Genomic DNA, 21,742 nt, shown 5'->3' with positions numbered 1-21,742 from the left:
TGCCAACATCAAGGGGATGCGTGCGAATGGTTATGAGAAGATGCCACCTGTTAAGGAGAAGCTGTCATGCTATCTCTCCATGGGGGAAGAATCTTCTCTTAAGATATAAGTCTATTAAGACTTCCTCCTTGCAAAGCAAACACTAGCAAAATGTTTACAGGTTGTGTGCATCCATGTCATCATTATTTGATAGCCGATGACACACACAATATCAGCGTTGTTTTTTTTTTTTTTTTTTTTTTTTTTTATCTAAGAGCATGCATGCAATGTCCTTGATGTTGTTGAGTGTTATCTTGTTGGCCATAGCCCTCCAGCTCAGGTGAGCCTTCCATTTCTTCCTGATCTTCATACGGAAATCAAGTATAAAATGGAAGAGGCGGTTTTTGTTACACATCCAACGATTTAAGCATACGAGTATGCAATATCGAGGTGATGCACAAAAATAGTTTCTCCGCCCTTAGGGTGAACATAGAAAGTAAGGCTTTCTTCTTGATGCTTCTGTCTCGTCTTCCGAATTTTTTGGTACCTCCCAGTTGAGATGGTGGTCGAGCGGTTCAGGTAGGTGAAAGCCTCCACTCAACCAGTGTGTTTTTATTAATACACTTCAAGCATCGCTTCCCTCAACATGAAGCGCACTTCCTCCTTAATTGCCCAAGTTCTCTCCTCTTGTAAGGGGTTGAATTCCTCACTCCATGGGCTGTTCTCGTGGTAGTTTAGCAGTGTTCCCCTCTACCAAAAAGGGTTTCCTATAAGCGCACTACTCTCTTTCTGAATTCGGAGTTCTCCTCTAACGTAAAAGTTGAGATCTCTGCTTTTCCCAGCGCACCTGGCATCCAGCACCATCAGATAAACTAGGCCCATCCTTCGCCTCTCTGATGTGCTGATTTTTGGCCAGCTTGCAGTATGCTTACCCTTCTAATTCTCATGATCAGTCTGTAGATCGAGCCCTTGTTGAGAGTTGGGGTTGTGCTCCCTCAGCTAGGTACCCTAGTGCTGGACGTTCCAGCATGGAACATGCTGCAGGTTGAGTCCCCTCTCTTGTGAGAGTTGGGTTGTGCTCCCTCAGCTAAGTAAATTATTACTAGCTGTTCCAGCTTGGAACATGTGGTAGGTCGAGCTCCCCCTCATTTGAGAGCTGGATGTTTGCCCCTCCCCTCAGCTAGATTTGTACTGCTAGCCGCTCCAGCATTATTTCCACAGTTCCAGTTGATGACTCTCAAACATTTTGTTTTGGGATGCACCATTCCATCTAGGAGCTGTTCTATCAGAGTGCCATGAAAACAACCCTTCTGGTTAGTATGGAAGTGAAGTCTTTGCAAACTTTCTGAAATCCACACTGTGGTAAGTTTGCACGCTAGTACTCTGTGTTCTTTCTAAAAATTCTATATGGTGAGGGCTTCGTGCTCTTTCTAGAGTTGGTAAAAGACCTGTTCATCTCAAGATATAAAGAATGATTGGGTTGAGGCCCTAACAGGTAAGCTGGGAATTTAGCCTAGCCCTTTGGCCTTAAGGGGTACTGACACAGACAACTGTCTAAATGTCCCAGGGATAACTCCTATGGCAATGGTAGAGTTGGTACTTATTGTCCGCAGTGATTCTGGCCTGCACTCCCCTCAGCATGGCAGGTGGGTATACTGTTCCCCATAGCGACCCTTAGAGTATGAAGTTTAAAGTTCTCCTGAAAGGGAACATTTCAGGTTATGAATGTAACCGTGGTTCCCTGAGTTTCCTGCCCTGCTTCGAACACAAGTTTCAGACGAAGAAGTTAATGAAGTGTTCTCCTGTTGCCTATTTATCTATAGTCGCACAGGTAGTGACATCATGGGCTGTCGCCGGCCAACTTGTTGGTGTTTTTTCAATGTTTGCTTCTGACACGAGTAACGATGAGGCATATCCCCATAACGACCCCTAGAGGACGCAGTGTCTCGTTCCCTACTCAGGGAACCATGGTTATATTTGTAACCTGAGACGTTTTCTATTGCCCTACACCTAAACCCACCCCTCACAGAAAATAATGTTTATATAATATTTGGTAGGAGCTTATCAGTGGTGACTCAGTTTAGGTACATATACTTAACTTGTGGGGACATTTGGTCCCCATAAAGTGATTAAATACCAGGTACGTGCACACACACAAAACAGAGTTTTGCAAAATCCAATCATGAGAATCCAAGAGTAAAAACTGGGCCAGAAGCATGCAGGAAACGGACTTAAATATGCAGGTGATAACAAGAAAACAAGACAGCCCTGGAGAAAAAATGAACAGAACCAATAATCAACAAAATTGCAAAGGAACACAAAACCAGCACCAGGAACATGTGAAAGACAGCTGGGTAGATTACTTGACAATTGTAGTCCGTTACTGATTCCAAATGATATGACAAAATCTGTAGTTAGTAACCAAATCCATTACTTTTAGATTACTTTTGACCTAACTTGTTTATCTCGTCAATTTAAATAAGATAACCTCCACCATAGTGTTATAAAAATTCAAAAAGAAAGAAATTATTTTACATTTGCTGTTATTAACAACATGAAGTGCATTAAACATTACATTACGTGAAGGTCAAGTCAAGTCACCTTTATTTAAATACCGCTTTAAACAAAATGCATTGCATCAAAGCATCTGAACAACATTAAAGGGGGGGTGAAATGCTCGTTTTCACTTAATATCCTGTTAATCTCGAGTACATATAGAGTAGTACTGCATCCTTCATAAATCCAAAAAGTCTTTAGTTTTATTATATTCATAACAGAAAGATAGTCTGTACCGATTTTTCCCGGAAAAACACGACCGGCTGGAGGCGTGACGTGTGGGCGGAGCTAAAGAATCACGAGCGCGAATAGGCTTTTGCGTTGAGAGGATGTGGAAGCTGTGACATTACCGTGAGGGAAAACCCATCATCCAAAACAAACCATGGCTTAATGGCTTCAGACTCAGCCATTTATTTATGATCCAGAATCAGATCCCGAGGCTGAAACTGAACGAAAACAGAAGCAGCAACGACTCGCTCCAAGCGGGGCTCAAACCCGGGTCTCCGATGGGAGGCGGACGCACTAACAAGGAGGCAGAGATATTTGAAGCAGTTTTACTCACCCCCTGCGGTTCCAACACACGATCGTGACCCTTTTTCCTTGGGATTGCATCATCCTTAAGAAATAAACGATACGCAAATCCGTCGTCAAACTGGGCCTTGTGAACAAGCATCTTCGAAATGCAGGGAACAAACAAAAACACTTGCACAACTCCGTTGATGCTCTGTAAAAATAAACTCCATCCACTGGTCCCTTAATGCTGTTTTTTCTTTGTTAATCTGTGCAGGGTTGTCTTGCCCTGGCAACCAAAAACACACTCCTTTTGTGACATTTCGCGACACTCTCGCTCTGATCAGTGAAGTCTGTTGTGCTCTCAGTGCTCTGCTATAAGGGAGCGCGCGCTCTTCCGGCAGAAGTGCCTTAGGACCCATATAAGGAAATTCCGCTCCATCTAACGTCACACAGAGCCATACTCGAAAAAAAAACTTTCCGAAACTTGTGACAAACCGGAAGGAGTATTTTGGGAACAAAAATACTCCTTCAAACGTACAACTTAATTTTTTAAACTTTGTCCATGTTTAGCATTGGAATCCAACTCTTTAACAGTGTGAAAAACTCAGTATGCATGAAATAGCATTTCACCCCCCATTTAACTAGGTAAACTGTGTCAATAATGCAAAATGACAGTTAAAGACAGTTCATCATTGAATTCGGTGATGTCATCTCTGTTCAGTTTAAATAGTGTCTGTGTGTTTATTTGCAATCAAGTCAACGATATCGCTGTAGATGAAGTGACCTCAACTAAGCAAACCAGAGGCGACAGCGGCAAGGAACCGAATCTCCATCGGTGACAGAATGGAGAAAAAAAACCTTGGGAGAAACCAGGCTCAGTTGGGGGACCAGTTCTCCTCTGACCAGACGAAACCAGTAGTTCAATTCCAGGCTGTTTCCTGTGGTCTTGTCCTGGTGCTCCTCTGAGACAAGGTCTTTACAAGGGATCTGTATCTGGGCTCTAGTTGTCCTGGTCTCCGCTGTCTTTCAGGGATGTAGAGGTCCTTTCTAGGTGCTGATCCACCATCTGGTCTGGATTCGTACTGGATCCGGGCGACTGCAGTGACCCTCTGATCTGGACACAGACTGGATCTGGTGGCTACGGTGACCTCGGAATAAAAGAGAAACAGACTAATATTAGCGTAGATGCCCTTCTTCTAATGATGTAGCAAGTACATCGGGTGTTATGGGAAGTGTTCCTGGTTCCGGTTTACCTAATTAATGCAGCCTAAAAATCCTTTAACTGATTTTGATATTGGAAGTATATTACTATGTTATGTGTAAGCCAGGTTAAAGAGATGGGTCTTTAATCTAGATTTAAACTGCAAGAGTGTGTCTGCCTCCCGAACAATGTTAGGTAGGTTATTCCAGAGTTTAGGCGCCAAATAGGAAAAGGATCTGCCACCCACAGTTGATTTTGATATTCTAGGTATTATCAAATTGCCTGAGTTTTGAGAACATAGCGGACGTGGAGGATTAAAATGTAAAAGGAGCTCATTCAAATATTGAGATACTAAACCATTCAGGGCTTTATAAGTGATAAGCAATATTAAAAAATCTATACGATGTTTGATAGGGAGCCAGTGCAGTGTTGACAGGACCGGGCTAATATGGTCATACTTCCTGGTTCTAGTAAGAACTCTTCTAGCTGTATTTTGGACTAGCTGTAGCTTGTTTACTAAGCGTGCACAACAACCAGTCAATAAAGCATTAAAATAATCTAACCCTGAGGTCATAAATGCATGGAATAACATTTCTGCATTTGACATTGAGAGCATAGGCCATAATTTAGATATATTTTTGAAATGGAAAAAATGCAGTGAAAAAAGTGGCTTTCTAAGGAAAGATTGCTATCAAAGAACACACCTAGGTTCTTAACTGATGACGAAGAATTGACAGGGCAGCCAGCAAGTCTTAGACAGTGTTCTATGTTAATACATGCAGAGTTTTTAGGTCTTATTATTAACACCTCTGTTTTTTCAAGAATTTAGCAGTAAGAAAATACTTGTGATCCAGTTTTTTTATATCAACTATGCACTGTGTGTTTTACCATTCCATGAGGAAATATAGAGCTAAGTATCATCAGCAGAACAGTGAAAGCTAACACCGTGTTTCCTGATATCTCCCAGGGGTAACATATAAAGTGTGAAGAGTAGTGGCCCTAGTACTAAGCCTTGAGGTACTCTATACCAGCGGTGCCCAACCTTTTTAGCGCCAAGGACCGGTTTAATGTCAGACAATATTTTCACGGACCGGGCTTTAAGGTGTGACAGATAAATACAACAAAATAAAATTATACGACTGGCATAAAAACTGTGGTATATTTTAAATATAGTAATAAACATGAATCCACTGTGTATTCTTCTGCAACTTTATTAGCAGCGTCCTCATAACATCACGCTAGGGCTGTTCAAAAAATCAAATGCGATTTTCATGCACATCTCATCAGTAAAGACGCTCCTTTAATTAGAAGTATTATCTCCAGCACGTGTGTTCAGAACAGGGTTGCCAGGTTTTCACAACAAATCCTGCCCAGTTGCTTCTCAAAACTAGTAAAACTAAAAACTAAAACTAATCGTGATTCCAGGAGGTTCCCAGATAAAAAAAAAAAATGCTTCCCGGGGTCAAAATATACGTTTTGTTTTTTGGCATGGTTGTCTTGGTAAAATTCGCATTTTAGGGGCTAAATATCACGTTATTGGTATTGGGGTTGCTTCGAACCGCGGACATGGAAAACAACCGCAGACTTGATATAGACAGACATGATTCACACAGATATGATTCAGCAATAAGCTAAATTGGCAACCAAATGTAAAAAGCCATTATTATTATTGTTGTTGTTGTTGTTGTTGTTGTTGTTATTATTAATATTATTATTATTATTATTATTATTATTATTATTATTGTTGTTGTTGTTGTTGTTGTTATTTTATTATTATTAATATTAATATTAATAATAATAATTAATTAATAATATTAAGTGCTAACAAACAGACAATATGTTAATGATATGCATGAATAAGCAACTTATTGTAATAGTGAGAATTGGTTCCTAAACTAAAGTGTTTAGGACTTGTGTATAGTGCTTGTTTTATGGAATGTTTATGATACTTTTATTTTCCAGGCATTTGTTAATCAAAAAATCAAGGAAACAGGAGATGCCCAACTCAACCACCACATCACAATTACCCACAATCCCTCTGCCGTCTCTGCGCTCAGATAGCGGTGCTTATCTGCTCCAACTCGCTCACTCAATAACCAGAGTGAGAACCAGCGGAAATGGAGGGTGTTAGGAAATTAATAAGGAAACTCTTGGCTGAAGTTGATAAATAGCTGCTGAAATGCATTAGTGACACAGTAAGTGTGTGTGTGAGAGAGAGAGTGTGTGTGTACTGGTATATATGGTTTGAGGACACAAATGAGTATAATGACATGGGTACTACAACATAAACATGGTTTATTAGGACACTTCCTGTGTCCCTGTGAAACAAAAGGCTCAAACAAACAAAAAAGAAACGTTTTTTGTAAGGGATGGTGTGGGCAGGGCCGGAGTAACAATAGGGCTAGGTGGCATGGCCCGAGCAAGGAGGGGGGCTGTGATTGGCTGCGGAGTATATTGACTGCAATGCCAATCGCCAAAGCCCTAACATGCCCCTCACTTATTAGCATTATCATTTAGTGGAGTTTTGCCTTAAGTTCCATGTATTATCATTACAGATTGAAATGTCACGTTTGAATTTGGTTTACCAATCAAATGCATTTATTCTGTATTTGACTTTGAACAAACTGTATGCGTATCTATCAGGTGATCGCTGCTGCGCCTGATGTCCGCATTCACCTCTCTTCACTTCGTTCTGGCATCATCTGGAAATGGACATGCAAAGAACAATCTTCGGTACGTAAAAATGACATCTATTTTAAAACAGGTGATGGTTTAAGTCTGATATGTGTTTCACGCACCTGCAGAGTAAAGTTGCTTTCATGAATACTTTGTGTGTATTTGTTTGGCAGATACAGTAGTCCCCATTGATTTTGGTACAATTTACTGGCACTGAAGCAGCATCCTGCCTAAGCAAACACAGTCAGAAATTATTTATTTATTAACAAGCAAGAGTGAATAAAGCCATTCTCTCTGGAATAAATTCTCAGCACTTTTCCGTGTGTGTTCCTTCTTTGATCGCTGCGTTTAGGAAGAGCTTTACACAGAGCTGAGATCTCGCTCGTAAAACCAGTGTCATTATTGTGTCGTTTCATTTTGGGAAGTGTTAGTTTGTCTTGGAGAGGAAAGTAATTACCATATTAACCTGACAGATGGAGGGGTGACGAGCAGCACATGGAGGAAAAAAATCACATCTTCGGACAGATGCAACTCACACTCTATCAATTAACCAGGGCAAGCTCAGTGTGTATGTGTTTCCATCTGCTGCTATTGTTGAAAAAATAAAAAAAAACAATGAGGTGAGCCCAAAAATAGTGAGCTATTGTCGATAGTATACACTTACACTGCATGCTAATTTCAATAGAAGCTCGTAAGGGATGGATTTGTTTCTAAATCATTTCCATGTCGTTTGTTAATTGCTACTTATTGCTCTCTAAAATGTTGGCTTATTCATTCATTTTAGAATATAAAATAAACTAATTACAAGTAGTTAATTTTTGGAATTCCATTACGTGTAATCGGTTACTACCAGCTCTGGTTATTTTTGCACAGCATTTTTTGAAATGTGGGATTAAATGTAATATTTGATTTTCATCCATGATCTTGAATAGAACATTTCAGATGGAACCTTTTTACACAATTAACATACAAAAGTCTAACAGGAATTAATATTAAGGCAAAGTTGTTTGCAAATGTTTGCTTTTGAGATGTGTTTGTGATATTTTGAATGTAGTGCTTCATTTTGCAAGGATTTGGCATAAAGTTCGGGGGAAAAGTTGTGTGTAAGCAGTTGAAAAAATGCCCAATATTAAATAGAAAATTCCATTCCAGGTGGAACCTTTTATAACAATGCATTTTAATTTTAGGCAAAAATAAGTTATTTTAGAATGCTATATAACCAGTTGGCCAAGACTTTGCCTAAGAAGTGAAAGCCTATGATAGTCAAGGCAGACAGCATGCTACATAGCTATTGTTTGCCTTTGTCTCAATGTGCGTGATCTTTTATTTGATTTGTTCTTGTGTTTACTTTGTTTTTGTAGATTTTTGTGCATTGCAAGAAACTGTCATCTACTCTGATTGGAACAGCTATGGTTTTGTGAATAAATGAGCAGACTGATGTGAATGTGAATTGACGATCATGCCACATGACTTTCCCAGTTTAACTTTGCCAAACAGCAGCAACGCAGAACCATTTAGAGACAATCCATTCTACAGCCAGCGACGACAGTGCGACTGTGAAAGGCGCTAATTTTATGGTGTTTTCAAACATTTGGCACCAGCCCTTGCCTGGAGGCACTCCAAATGATCGATGTCTCCTAAGTATTTTTTCCAGAATATTAAACAGAGCAGATTATCAGAGTTATAGGTGAAGCTCTCGGCGAGGAGATTAAAGTCTCTCGTAATTAGTTTTCCTCTTAAAATCACGCATATTTTCCGGCGTGCGCTGGTTTTGATGTATTGACTCTCCGGGCCGCTAGGCAGAGCGGGGAAAAGCATTCTCATCTTAATGAAATGTTTAGCATTTTCCATCTTGCTGCTCTCCAAGTGTGCTGTAACGACCCGGAGTCGATCTCAGCGGGACGCGCCGGTGTGCGATGCATGATTATATGACCCTGTTTTCTTTCACTTCCCAGAGAAAGGAAAGAAAGTTGTGTTGCATGTGGTAAACACACCTGCTCTTAAACACAGGAAAACCAGAACTGAGAGAATGAATGAGAGTTTGAATGAGCAGAACATCTATCCTCACTGTTGATCTGTCCATCCATCCATTCTTCCACAGTTCATTTGTTTGTCCATCCATCCGTCCATCATCTATTCATCCATTTACCCATCAGTCCATCAACCATCTATCCAAACATCCATTCATTCACCAACCCACCCATCCATCCATCCATCATAAATACATCCATCCACCCATCCATCCATCAACCATTTATCCAAACATCAATCCATTAGTCTATCCATCCATCCATCCCTCCAGCCATCTATCCATCAAAACACCCATAATCTCTCCAAACATTCATAACCTATGCATCCATCATTCAACTCCTTCATCTAAACATCCATCCATCTATCCAAACATCCCTCTATCCAAATATTCATCCATCCACCCACCCACCCACCCACCCATCTGCCATCTATACATCCAACCACCCATCCATCCATCAACCATTTATCCAAACATCCATTCATTCAAACATCATCCACTTTTCCATTTTCCATCCATTGACTATCTATCCAACCATTCATCCATCCCTCCATCCATCTATCCAGTCAAACATCCATCCATCTAGCCATTCAAACATCCATCCATCCCTCGAAACATCCATATATCCAAACATCTATCTATCTATCCAAACATCCAACCTCCAAACATCTATCTATCCAAACATCTATCTATCCATCCATCCATCCATCCATCCATCCATCCATCCATCCATCCCTCCACCCATATATCCATTCAGAAATCCATCCATTTATCCAATTTATATTTATTTCATTTATAGTGGCTTTATTAACTTTTTGAAATGTCAAAGTAATCCATATGAATCAAGTGATTTACTGATCACTCTTCTTCTGAGGAGACACAATCAGTTTTACCAGGTGTTTCAATTCACAATCTTTGCTGCAGTCTGGAATTGAACTACTGGTTTCGTCTGGTCAGAGGAGAACTGACCCCCAACTGAGCCTGGTTTCTCCCAAGGTTTTTTTCTCCTTTCTGTCACCGATGGAGTTTCGGTTCCTTGCCGCTGTCGCCTCTGGCTTGCTTAGTTGGGGTCACTTCATCTACAGTGATATCGTTGACTTGATTGCAAATAAATGCACAGACACTATTTAAACTGAACAGAGATGACATCACTGAATTCAATGATGAACTGCCTTTAACTGTCATTTTGCATTATTGACACACTGTTTTCCAAATTTATGTTGTTCAGTGCTTTGACGCAATGTATTTTGTTTAAAGCGCTATATAAATAAAGGTGACTTGACTTGACCTAGACACTGATGAACACATAAAATTGCACTTGACATGAGAATAAAATTAAACAGCTGTTCATCCCCCAGTGAAAAAAAAAAAAAAAAACCTCCTTGGTAAAACCTCCTTCACCTTTATATAAATAATCGGTTATTATGTAAAACTTATAATGCAAATTAAATATTAAAATCTCCACATTAGATAATTCACAAACTAAATAGTGAATTTGGTACTGTAACAAGCTTTGCACAAGCTGAAACAAGATTTTGTATTTTTTCATGCAAAATGGTTCAAGCACAACTTTTGAAGTCCTTTAAAAAGAAGAAAACAACAAAATAATAATAATAAAAAATAATTTATCTGATTTAAAATAAATCCAAAAGCATTCACTGCACGATGAAGACTGTCAGAATACTGAAGAATGACCTTATTATTCAATCAATGAAGGAAACAAAATAGCCATGTATGAGCTTTTACATTTTTATATTCATTGCAGAAGCAATGAACTTTTCTGAATAAAGGCACATGTGTGCGAGCACAAATATTCTATTAATTGTATACAACAGTGCACAGCAACAGTGTTTGGTTCCTTCAATAAATCAGATTTTGAATAAATCGAGTGAGCTAGTGATTCAATCATATTTGAATGATTCAATAAATAATTTATTGAAACAAAGACTTGCTGCCACCAACTTATGGTTTTACGGTCATTATTATTTGTCCATAACAGCCATTAACCAGACAATGGATGTTTTCTTACAATTGGAGCACTGCTTCCAGCCGTTTTATAAAGTAAACACAAGCTTGTTTGGAAAGAGGTTTTCTGTGAATGTTGTTTGAGTGTTTCTGGTTAACGAAGCTCCTTCGGCCCGTTTCCAGTACAAACACTCGCTCTAATTATAAATGTGACAAATCTGAGCAATTAGCACCAATCCCAGAGAATCTGCAGTCAGCGAGCAGAGAGACACGAGGCTCTGTGAACACGGCCTGTATCTGTCCGTCTCTCGCTGATTGTCTGCTCTGAGAGTCAGCCCCGGAATCTGCATTCACTGCTGTGTGTGTGTGTCTGTGTGTGTGTGTGAGTTCTGAGCACATATTTCAAAGTTAAGAAGCAGGTTTATTTTTTTTTTTAAATATATAGTTATATTTTGCACATGCACCTGGACGAGTCTCTTAAATGCACTGCATTTATTTGAGATGTTGAATAATGATATTGGAAATTAAGACTGTTCCAGTCATTCAGTCGTGCAATGTCACCTGAGATTATTTTTTAAATATTTCTTTTGATCTGTGTCCATTTGTTTCCTTCATAGATTATGAGCCTTTTTGCGTTTCGAGCAAAACTGTCATCATCAGAACATTGATTTGTCAGTTTGAGGAGGGACAGGGTTTCTCGAGGGCTTCTTGAGGGTCTAAATGCTTCATATTGGGTTTGCTGTTTTTATCTGACTGACATTCTGTCTCCCTGACAGTTATGTGTTAAACAGCCACTGGCTTATACTGCATTTTAGACAAAGTTGTAGATAGGAGCCTCACAGATGTTGGGTTTGATCGATCTGCCCTGAGTTTAGTGGTCAGACGTCTGGTTTGTCCAGCTCAACTGGATAACTTCAGCCCAGCATGTGTTCTTTCTTAGACAGTTATACAGCAGCTGGACTAAAATGACTCAGATAGGGTTGTTTTCACTGTTGGTCTGTTTTACTGAACACATTTGTATGCAAATATTTTATAATGGAGACTGAAATAACTTAGGCCTACATATTTACCTTTGCATACAGTGATGAGATATAGAGCAATACTTGCCATTGATAGCATTGTCCAAGAACAATTAACAGTAGAAACAATAACATCACATTAGTGAATGAACAGCTCTGCCATGAACATGGATGAAATACTGTCTCACATAAATGACTCTTTTGTCTCTCCACTGCAGCTCTCCTCCACTCCACTCGTTCTCCTCATCCCTTCTTCTTCTGTGCTCTAGAAACAGATGATGAGAGATGCCAGGGTCCATCACTGCCCCCTACAGACACACAGCACAACTCGTCCAGAAAGACCACAGTAATGATGGACTGTTTAAAACGCATCTTCCTTGCATAGTCAAGGTTTGGATTGTCCACATTAATTCTGGTCTCTTCTTATGGATATTTAGTGTACTTTCAGCTATAAGTACCTGAAAGAAAACTTGAAACCGACCAGCAAGCAACCATTGAAAAGATGAAAAGTTCGGCACGTGCACATTTTATGTCCTCCTCTCACTGCAATACACACCGGAGTGACTGACGTTAATGATCAGATGAACTGTACTCATCAAAACAGCAGTTATAAGACATGAGTTAATGTGTTGTGCTCATATAACACAACATTCAGAGAAACCCATGGGTTGACTTCGTACCACTTTCTGTGATCAATTTTGGATTTAGAAAAATGCTGTACTCATGAATGGAATACTTTATATGAAATTCCTTTATGCAACAACAAATATATCGAACAGTTGTAACAAGACGTGGCTTGTTTATTTCAGCGAGTGGCATGCAGTTATAATCTTGGAAATAAATAATGATAATTTTGCTGTTATAATGCAGTTTTCTGGGTTATATACTAATTCCTAGCTGTAAATCACTGTGCAGTGCATTACATTTTGATATTGAATCTAATGCCATGAGATACACTGCACATGTTGGTTCATATGTGTGAATGTCCATGAAACACACAAGTGCTGCCATCTAGAGACAGATGTCAGAACAACCTCAGCCGCAGTAAACACCAGACACAGACCTACAGCAATCAGACGAATTACTGTAAACTGATCATTGTGTGCTGCCATTGATCACAGCTCACTGTGAAGCGGATGAACCTCTGACTTTAACGAGAAGAACAGAGTCCCATGTTCACAGGTAGCTCCTGTAGTGTGTGGATACATGAAACCAGAAAGAGTTTTAGTGAACAGAAGTGAACAGAAATTGGATGTTCGAAGTGTCCAACACTCCACACTTTTCTCTCGGTTAAGTTCATTATCCGGTATGTAATGTACACTTTTGTTTATTTATTTTTCTTTTAATTTTCATCTTAAACGCACTACTCACACTATTTACACATGACAAAACATCATGGAATAATGTATAAAACACGATTTAGGACACAACAGTGAAAGATCACAACAAGATTAATTCGCAAGAACAGAGGGAGACCTTTTGAACTGGCTTAAAGGACCTAAAAGAAACCAAGGTAGTGAGCTATTCTCTAATAATTCAAGGCCCGGAGTCAATTATTTGCTTATACTACGGTTACCACACCTCAAGACATCGATCAGAAGATATTTAAAGGGATTCGTCTGGCTCTTGTACCTCAATTGTTATTGTGACTTGGATTATTTCTTCATTCTGCGCCTCTTTTGCTGGTTCCAAAACATCATTTTGAAGCTGGTAATGAAGGATTGGACCGTTGATAGCATTCTGCTGCAGTTATTAATGACGTTATTAGAACGAGAGAGAGCTTGTGTGGATCAGGCTGTGCTTCTCTCTGCTGCAGCGGCTCTAAACAGTGCTTACCAAAATTAACCATAGTTTTACTACAAATATAACCAAAAAAACATGGTTACTATGGTTAAACCATGGAAACCACAAATTAACCATGGTTTTGCTATATAAAGCATAGTTTAACCATGATATTTCTAGTAAATCTGTGGTTATACAAATGGTAGTCAACACGACAAAAAAACATGTGTTACTACAGTTTTACTATAATAACACCATGGTTATTTTTCTTATATTACCTCACTAGTGAGAAATGTCATGAGTGGCCTTTAAGTCCTACACACTAAGTTATATTGACTAATGTTCTGCGGTCAGGAGAGATTCGCCTGAAAATAATTGCTCTCCTCAGAACATTGATCAGCCAATCAGACTCAAGCATTCAATGCCCTGTAGTATAAACATAATTAAATAAATACGCCAAACATAGATCTGAAGTATACTAACTTAAACCAAGTGCGTTTTCTGTAAAGCTAACAGGCTTGTTCTAATGGTTGAGTGTTTATTCGCAAAGGCCATCACTGTATTGCGATCTTGAGCTCATCGTGTCACTTGTAGTGATGTGTCATTCTTGAACGATTCTTTCATTTTGAACAAATCTTTAAAGTGACTTGGGAAGAACGAGTCGTCTCGGGGAATGATTTGTTAAGTCTCATTATTCTATGGGTTATTTTCCGCTGGTAGTAAGTCACCTGTGTCAGTCAATGCAGTCTGAGCCGGAAAGAGAATTGATTAGTTCATCTCATGAGTCTTGGGGTCGAGTCCTTAATCACGTGACCCATGCGCTAAACCAGTGGTTCCCAACCTTTTCCAGCTCGCGGCCCACACAACCACACACATATGTTTGCGCGGCCCACTTCAAAAAAATAACTGACCCCGCTATTGTTGGGTTAATAACTAAGTACTCAGAAGCTAGATTGTTAACTGTATTTATTGAAAGAAATATGGCTATGCTATATGTACAAAAAAATAAAAATAAAATAAATAAAGATAATAATAACCTATCACGATTTCTTTGATCAATTTTGCGATTATGACACACACCGATATGCTTTTACAGTCATAAATGCATTCAGGATTAAACATATTTCCACAAGAAAACCAATTAGAGCTTTATCAAAAAGTTGTAACGTCTCTAGAACAGACATAAATCATACGTCCTGACTGGATCAGATAGCGAGGGAGGTCAGGGCCGTGCTATGAAGCGATTTAGAAATTAGATTTAGAAATCGTACACGCTCAAATCGTGATTTTATAGTGATTTCTATTAATCACACAGCCCTAGAATGGACTGGAGATGAACAGAAAATAACTTGGGCTGGCACCGCTCAGCAAAACGGGACACGATCCAGGCAGAGCTCGGCAGCGGGTACCCAGCAAACATTTGGACGTCTTTTGACCGTTGAAAAGACGTCCATCCGAGACGTCCCGTCATGGTTGAAAAATAGTTCCAAAATGAAAGATGAACCGACGTCTTTGACGTCTTCTAGACGTGAACTGCACGTCTTTTCTGCACGTCCCTGGACGTCTAAATGCGTCGATTTCTGGACGTGGTTGTCTTCTGGATTTTTAAATGCGTTGCTGCATAGTTTAAGTGTATGTATATAAAAGCCTGCATATAAAATAATCACACACCCACTGTGTAACATCGTGCAAGGCAATCAATTATGTCTTGAGGTTTAAAACATCTTGACAAAAGTTCAAGATCGGTCCAACGTTCATAAAACATCTTAATCACGTGTACATCACTAAAAATAACACATTATTTGTGGACATATGCAAAAAAAGAAGCATGTTCTGATTTAGCACATTTTATTGTTTTTGAACAGTTTAGCATCTGTTAACCAAACTAAAATACTAATTACAAAATACTGAATTATTATATAGAGGGGAAATTCTTTCATTTACTCACCCTCATGTTTCAAACCTGTTTACCTTTCTGTGTTCTTACCATATTGTTTTCATGTTTGCTTTACTGGGACAATGACAAATAAGAATCTTAAAGATGATAACATATTTAAAAATTAGTTTTTCAATGTTATCTTTGTATCCATTTTGGATTTCTGAAATAATTTTACAGGCCTACCATTTTTTTCATCAGAAATATGATTTAATGAGGGCCATCACTGAATAAAAAGGGCTGAAATACTCAATCTTAAAGTCCATTATTATTGTTCAAAATTTATATTTGCAGTGTTTATTAATGTTTTTAATATATAATATAAATCAATATTAATTACATTTATTTTAAAATACTTTAATCATATAATATTAAGAATATTATTAATATTTGAACATGTGGCATAAACACCTTGCAGGAGCCATTGTTGTCTTGTGACAAGAAAATCATAAAACATAAGACCCTCATCATAAAATACATTTGAAATCATTGCTATTTATGAAATCAAAGTGGTGTAAATGATTTTAAACGGTATAGAACCGACATGAATTCAAATATTACATTTCTGAGAATGTTTTCTACTAGAATGTTAAAAGATGGTTTCTTTTTATCAATGCTTTATTAATCTTGTCATTGACTTACACAGTTGTCTCATAAACACAAAGATATTTGGAAGAATGTTTGTAACCAAGCAGATCTCACAATCCAATAACTGCCACTGTAGGAAAAATTATTATGATCGTAACATGAGGGTGAGAAAATTATGACTATTTTCATTTTTGGATGAACTATCCCTTAAAAACAAACTACAGTTGTTTGGCTCATTTCTTGTAACCTCCACCCCCATCTCTTCCCGGAGCAAGCTTCAGGTGTTCTGTCATCGCTGCATCCCATTCAGAGTCTCCACCTCTTCACAGCATCTGAGGGAAGAGAATACATTTCTTTTTAAAATAAATACAATAAAACATTTGAGATAAATGACATGCACTTATTTTCAAAATATCTTTATGGTCTACAGCTAAAAAAAAAAAAAACCTTGGACCAAGATGAATGAATCATGAATGAAACATTAGGTAAAAAAAGGTAATCAACAAGCATTAGATTTTATTTGTATTGTACAAAAGGTGTAATGCTTTAATGTGATGCCCTTGAGAAACACTCAGTGTAACTGTGAGAAAGTGAACAGGACATTTCTGATAAGACAGGAGAGCTGTGATGTCCCCTGAATAATTAATTAATGCGTACAAATAAAAATCACATCAATATAAGTAACTTTTAGCCTTCTAACGTTAGCTAATTTTAGCCATACTCTGTGAATTTCAGTTGACAACGTGGGCATTATTTATCTCGGTTCCTTCGTGTCAAACAAATAAAAATCAAGCACGTTAATCAAATAATACAAAATGTACTTACCCCACGGTAGATTTTATGTAATTTATATCGACAAATATCCCTCCAAGAGTCCTCTTCGAGTCCTCTCCTCCTCGTGGTGGTTGCCTGCTTAATGTACCGGAACTTCCGGAAAGAAAGCGAGATCTCGCGAGATAATCTATCCTATCGCGGGATTTTGTAATATCACGAAATATATCAGTATGTTTTGTGTCTACATCTTGGCAGCACCGTTTTGGCAATTACATCCAACTCAGACCGAAATTGTGACCGGGTATATATCTGTTTTACATGTATATGCATAGATTCAATAAAAATAATAACAACAAATACATAAAACAGGTTAAAATAATGACTAAATTGCAGCATTGCTTTGCAATCACTTAACTACGCTGGGCTCTTTGTGATTATATTTTTTTTAAACAAGATGAAGTGAATATATTTACTTTGTATATAATTTTTTATTCCTGCTAGTCTTGCTTGGACATCTTCTCACAAACCATGACGAGACGTGTAAAAGACGTCAGTGGACGTCTATTCACAACCTCTTTAAAACCTCTTAAAAACTACTTGGTGCACTTTAATTAAATATTGCAGTATTAATCAAGGTGTAAGCACAGCTTTTGCATATTCCACAAGGATTTCACAGAGGGTCATGATGGACGTGTAACGCACGTGTAAATGACGTCACTAGGTGACGTCCTCTCACAACAGATTCACAACGCGGGTAAATATTGAACTACACGTATCTAAAAGTCAAAGAAAACAATTATACATGAAACCCCATAGAACTATAAACGTGTACAAACATATCTGAATGCATTTTAAGGAAATGTTCTGTGTTACATATTTCTACCGATTTATGCCGTCCTACCGCGACTATTTTTGGCCGGCCACACGACGTCGCCGTCGGACCAATGTTTGCTGGGTAGAGAGACAGCGGAGCAAGCAGTCAGGAGGAAACATGTTTGAATCTGTTGTTCTGTAGCACATGCAGCAAAAATATCTACGATAAATTGGTGGTTTATTCTTAAACCAATCAGCGAGCTCGAATAGTGGAAGCATCGTAACAGTTTAATATTTGTTATTTAATTATATATATATATATATATGAAATGATGTTATGTTATGACAGACTAAACCAATGCAGTATTGAGCCGGAAAGAGAATTGATTAGTTCATCTTTCGGCTCTTCGGGTTTTTCGTTCTTTTGTCGTGACGTGACAACATTGGCTAAAGTAATTAGTAAATTTACAACCTTATTTACAAATGGATGCATGATACTTATTATTATTTTTTATAATAATTATGCTTTAAATGTTTTCCATATGATGGCAAAATCGTTTTGATGAAGAGATATTTTTTTTTCCTTTTTTTTTAAAACAGTGGTTTCTAATCTTCAAAAATGACTTGTATGATTTATGTCTCGAGTTCATCCTTCAGATTAGACTATAGAACTGTAGTGTTACTTGTTTAGGATTCAAAATGATATTTGCTTTTAATTTATGTCATTATGTCCTTTTTGAGCAATCTTCTTATACATACATTAGACCAAAATTAGACCAAGGAAAAGTAATTATTATAACAGCAAATTCAAAATTGAATTAAAAATTAACAAACTAGGCTATAAATACTTTGAATTGTAGGCTTGGAGTGTTTATTTACTGCTAGACGGTCAAAAAGACAAATCAATATTTTATTTATAACAGGGTTTTATCTATCTATAAAATAAAACAGATCCTGAAGAAACGGTAACAAAAAAACAGTGACAGAAATATCAGAAATAGCGCATGGGTCTGTCACGTGATTAAGGAAAGAGTCGACCTTTTTTGACCAGTTTGCTTAAGTACTAGATGTGTTGGGAAAGTAACGCGTAACATTTTAATTACATTTTGCTAAAATGAACGAAATGACTCAAAAAAAGATTAGTTAATATTGCTGAACGTGAGTCAAAAGTCTGAGTCGGTAAAATGATCCGAACTTCCCATCACTAGTAACCTGAAGTGTTGATCTGGGCTCGTGAGGGACTCAGCGGTGAACTTCCACCCGTTCACTGTGTGCAATAACACTTCAAATGTGTCACATGAAATTAACTTAGTGTAATAACTACATTTAAGTTAAACTAGATTAGATACTCACTTAAGTGAAAAAAAGATAAGAGTACAGAAAAAAAAAAAAGTACAAAATGCTAAACAAGAATCACAAAAAAAAAAATATATATATATATATATATATATATATATAAAGTCGATTTAGGTTTAATTATCCTCAATCAAATCACTACTTTCATAAGCTCAACTAAACCATTTCTAGCAACAAAAAAAAAAAAAAAAAAAAAAAAAAAAAAGGAAAGATTGCTTTCCATTAAAGTAAAATAAATAAAAAGCTATAAGAACTAACTAACATACAAGTGTAATGGCGCGGATTTACTCAGAATTTGTGCTCCGCTTTTAACCCATCCGAAGTGCACACACACACACACACACTCTGTGAACACACCCGGAGCAGTGCGGCGCCCGGGGAGCAGTTGGGTGTTCAGTGCCTTGCTTAAGGGCACTTAAGTCGTGGTATTTCATACAAGTAATAACTTTACATAGCAACTTCTGATTAATACTTCAAGCTCTTCGAGTGAGTGGATGGGTGGCTCTTAAAAGAGCCTTTGGGGTGTGTCTCGGGGTCGGACTGCTCTACTTGGAGCTGGTGTACTTGGTGACGGCCTTGGTGCCCTCGGACACGGCGTGTTTGGCCAGCTCCCCGGGCAGCAGCAGACGCACGGCGGTCTGGATCTCTCGGGAAGTGATGGTGGAGCGCTTGTTGTAGTGAGCGAGACGAGACGACTCACCGGCGATGCGCTCGAAGATGTCGTTGACGAAAGAGTTCATGATGCCCATCGCCTTCGAAGAGATCCCGGTGTCAGGATGAACCTGCTTCAGCACTTTGTACACGTAGATGGCGTAGCTCTCCTTCCTGGACTTTCTGCGCTTCTTTCCTCCTTTCGCAGCGGTCTTGGTGACGGCCTTCTTGGAGCCTTTCTTCGGCGCGGACTTTGCTGGTTCAGGCATGATGTTGTTTCCGATTCAATCTCTCAGAAATCAGTAGCGGACTGAATTCATACAGGGCTAGTTATTCACTAGTCTATGTTAATTATGTGGGTCCTTGTGTTTCCGTGTTTTCATTGGTCAGACCCATAAACTTGTATTTAATTGGATCATTCAAGGCGTTACTAAACTGGAAATAGAGCCAATCACAGGCGCTTAAATTAAAGCTCCACCCACCACTCCACGTTTAAACGACACCCACCCGACTTGGTTTCCGGTTTATTTAATTTCCCGCTTTTTTAATGTCATATTTTGAGAAAATAAATAGTTCTATATAAATTTAATGCAAATGATTAATTTTAAACCATTATGAATCCATTAAAGAAATTACGAAGGAAAAATACACATAAAGCATCGATTGTTTAACTGAACATTGAGTGTTTAATTTTGTTCTTTTTCATTATTGACAGACTATTTTCATATTTAATACTGTAAAGCTGCTTTGACACAATCTTCATGGTTAAAAGCGCTACATAAATAAAGGTGACATAATCTGGAGCTCGGATGTTATACAACTTACATAAATCATAAATAAAGAGCCCCTTTTGTTGAAGTATAACATTCACCTTTATCTTCTATACAATTCTGATCTATTACTTCAACCTGTGTAAAGTTACCTTTTGTAAACTCTAAATTATTTAACATGATTAATTCTTAGTGCTGTAATATATTTAAAAAAATAAAGCACTATTAAACTATAATACTAACTGTAACTCCGATTAACACAACACTATTGTTTAACTAACGTTACAGCATCATACGAGAGCTCTTTAAGTGAGAGTGTGGGTGGCTCTTAAAAGAGCCGTTGGGTTTGTTCTCGGATCTGAAGCGGTTTATCCTCCGAAGCCGTACAAGGTGCGTCCCTGTCGTTTGAGCGCGTACACAACGTCCATGGCGGTGACGGTCTTTCTCTTGGCGTGCTCGGTGTAGGTGACGGCGTCGCGGATCACGTTCTCCAGGAACACCTTCAGCACACCGCGGGTCTCCTCGTAGATCAGACCGGAGATGCGCTTGACTCCGCCGCGGCGGGCTAGACGACGAATGGCGGGTTTGGTGATTCCCTGGATGTTATCGCGAAGCACTTTACGATGACGCTTAGCGCCTCCTTTCCCGAGTCCTTTACCGCCTTTGCCTCTTCCAGACATGATAGGATTACCTCTATTCGTTTCGTACGACGAAAAACGAATATAGAGCAAGTGCTGCAGGGAGGCAATTTACAGCTGCATACAGGACCTGACTGAAACCAGCGGCACGTCACACAACCCCCCCACCCCCCAATTCGAGCAGGAAACCATGCGATTTAAAGCCAAACACTAACATTTGTCTGTGCTTTGTGTCGTGTTTAAATCCGTGTTTATTTGACAAAGACTTATTGAATCACATTTACATGTTTGCATTTGACAGACCTTTTGATTGTAGATCAGTATCATTTAGAGGCGCGCTCCAGTGTTTGAGCTGAAGGAACGCGCACTGAAGAAAAGGAAGAGCTACAGCAAACCATTGATTCTCACTTCAGCCGCAAATAAACAGTTATTATAACGAAATTACCTCTACTGACACATTAAACACAGTTAAATCTATGTGGAATAAATTTATGTA

General features: G+C 38.5%; 2 protein-coding genes and 1 long non-coding RNA gene across 3 annotated transcripts; all 3 read right to left on the bottom strand.

Moving 5' to 3' along the window:
• Window positions 1–6,817: 6,817 nt before the first annotated feature.
• On the bottom strand, window positions 6,818–12,205 carry LOC113106533 (uncharacterized). The gene is made up of 3 exons (XR_003292501.1): window positions 12,127–12,205; window positions 7,048–7,155; window positions 6,818–6,951 (listed from the first exon to the last, which is right to left on the bottom strand). It is a non-coding gene; the product is annotated as an uncharacterized LOC113106533 (long non-coding RNA).
• A 7,480-nt stretch (window positions 12,206–19,685) lies between these two features.
• LOC113106530 (histone H2B) lies at window positions 19,686–20,148 on the bottom strand. The gene has a single exon (XM_026268555.1). The coding sequence runs from the start codon at window positions 20,105–20,107 to the stop codon at window positions 19,733–19,735; it is 375 nt and encodes a 124-aa protein (XP_026124340.1). The 5' UTR covers window positions 20,108–20,148; the 3' UTR covers window positions 19,686–19,732.
• Window positions 20,149–20,909: 761 nt separating this feature from the next.
• LOC113106532 (histone H4) lies at window positions 20,910–21,322 on the bottom strand. The gene has a single exon (XM_026268558.1). It carries the CDS (start codon window positions 21,286–21,288, stop codon window positions 20,977–20,979), a length of 312 nt encoding a protein of 103 aa, XP_026124343.1. The 5' UTR covers window positions 21,289–21,322; the 3' UTR covers window positions 20,910–20,976.
• Between the last annotated feature and the right edge of the window lie 420 nt (window positions 21,323–21,742).

The sequence above is a fragment of the Carassius auratus genome, chromosome 7 (genome assembly GCF_003368295.1).
Source record: "Carassius auratus strain Wakin chromosome 7, ASM336829v1, whole genome shotgun sequence".
Lineage (NCBI taxonomy): Eukaryota > Metazoa > Chordata > Actinopteri > Cypriniformes > Cyprinidae > Carassius > Carassius auratus.
The sequence above is the reverse complement of the archived record's forward strand: the minus strand, read 5'-3'. Positions and strand labels throughout refer to the sequence as shown.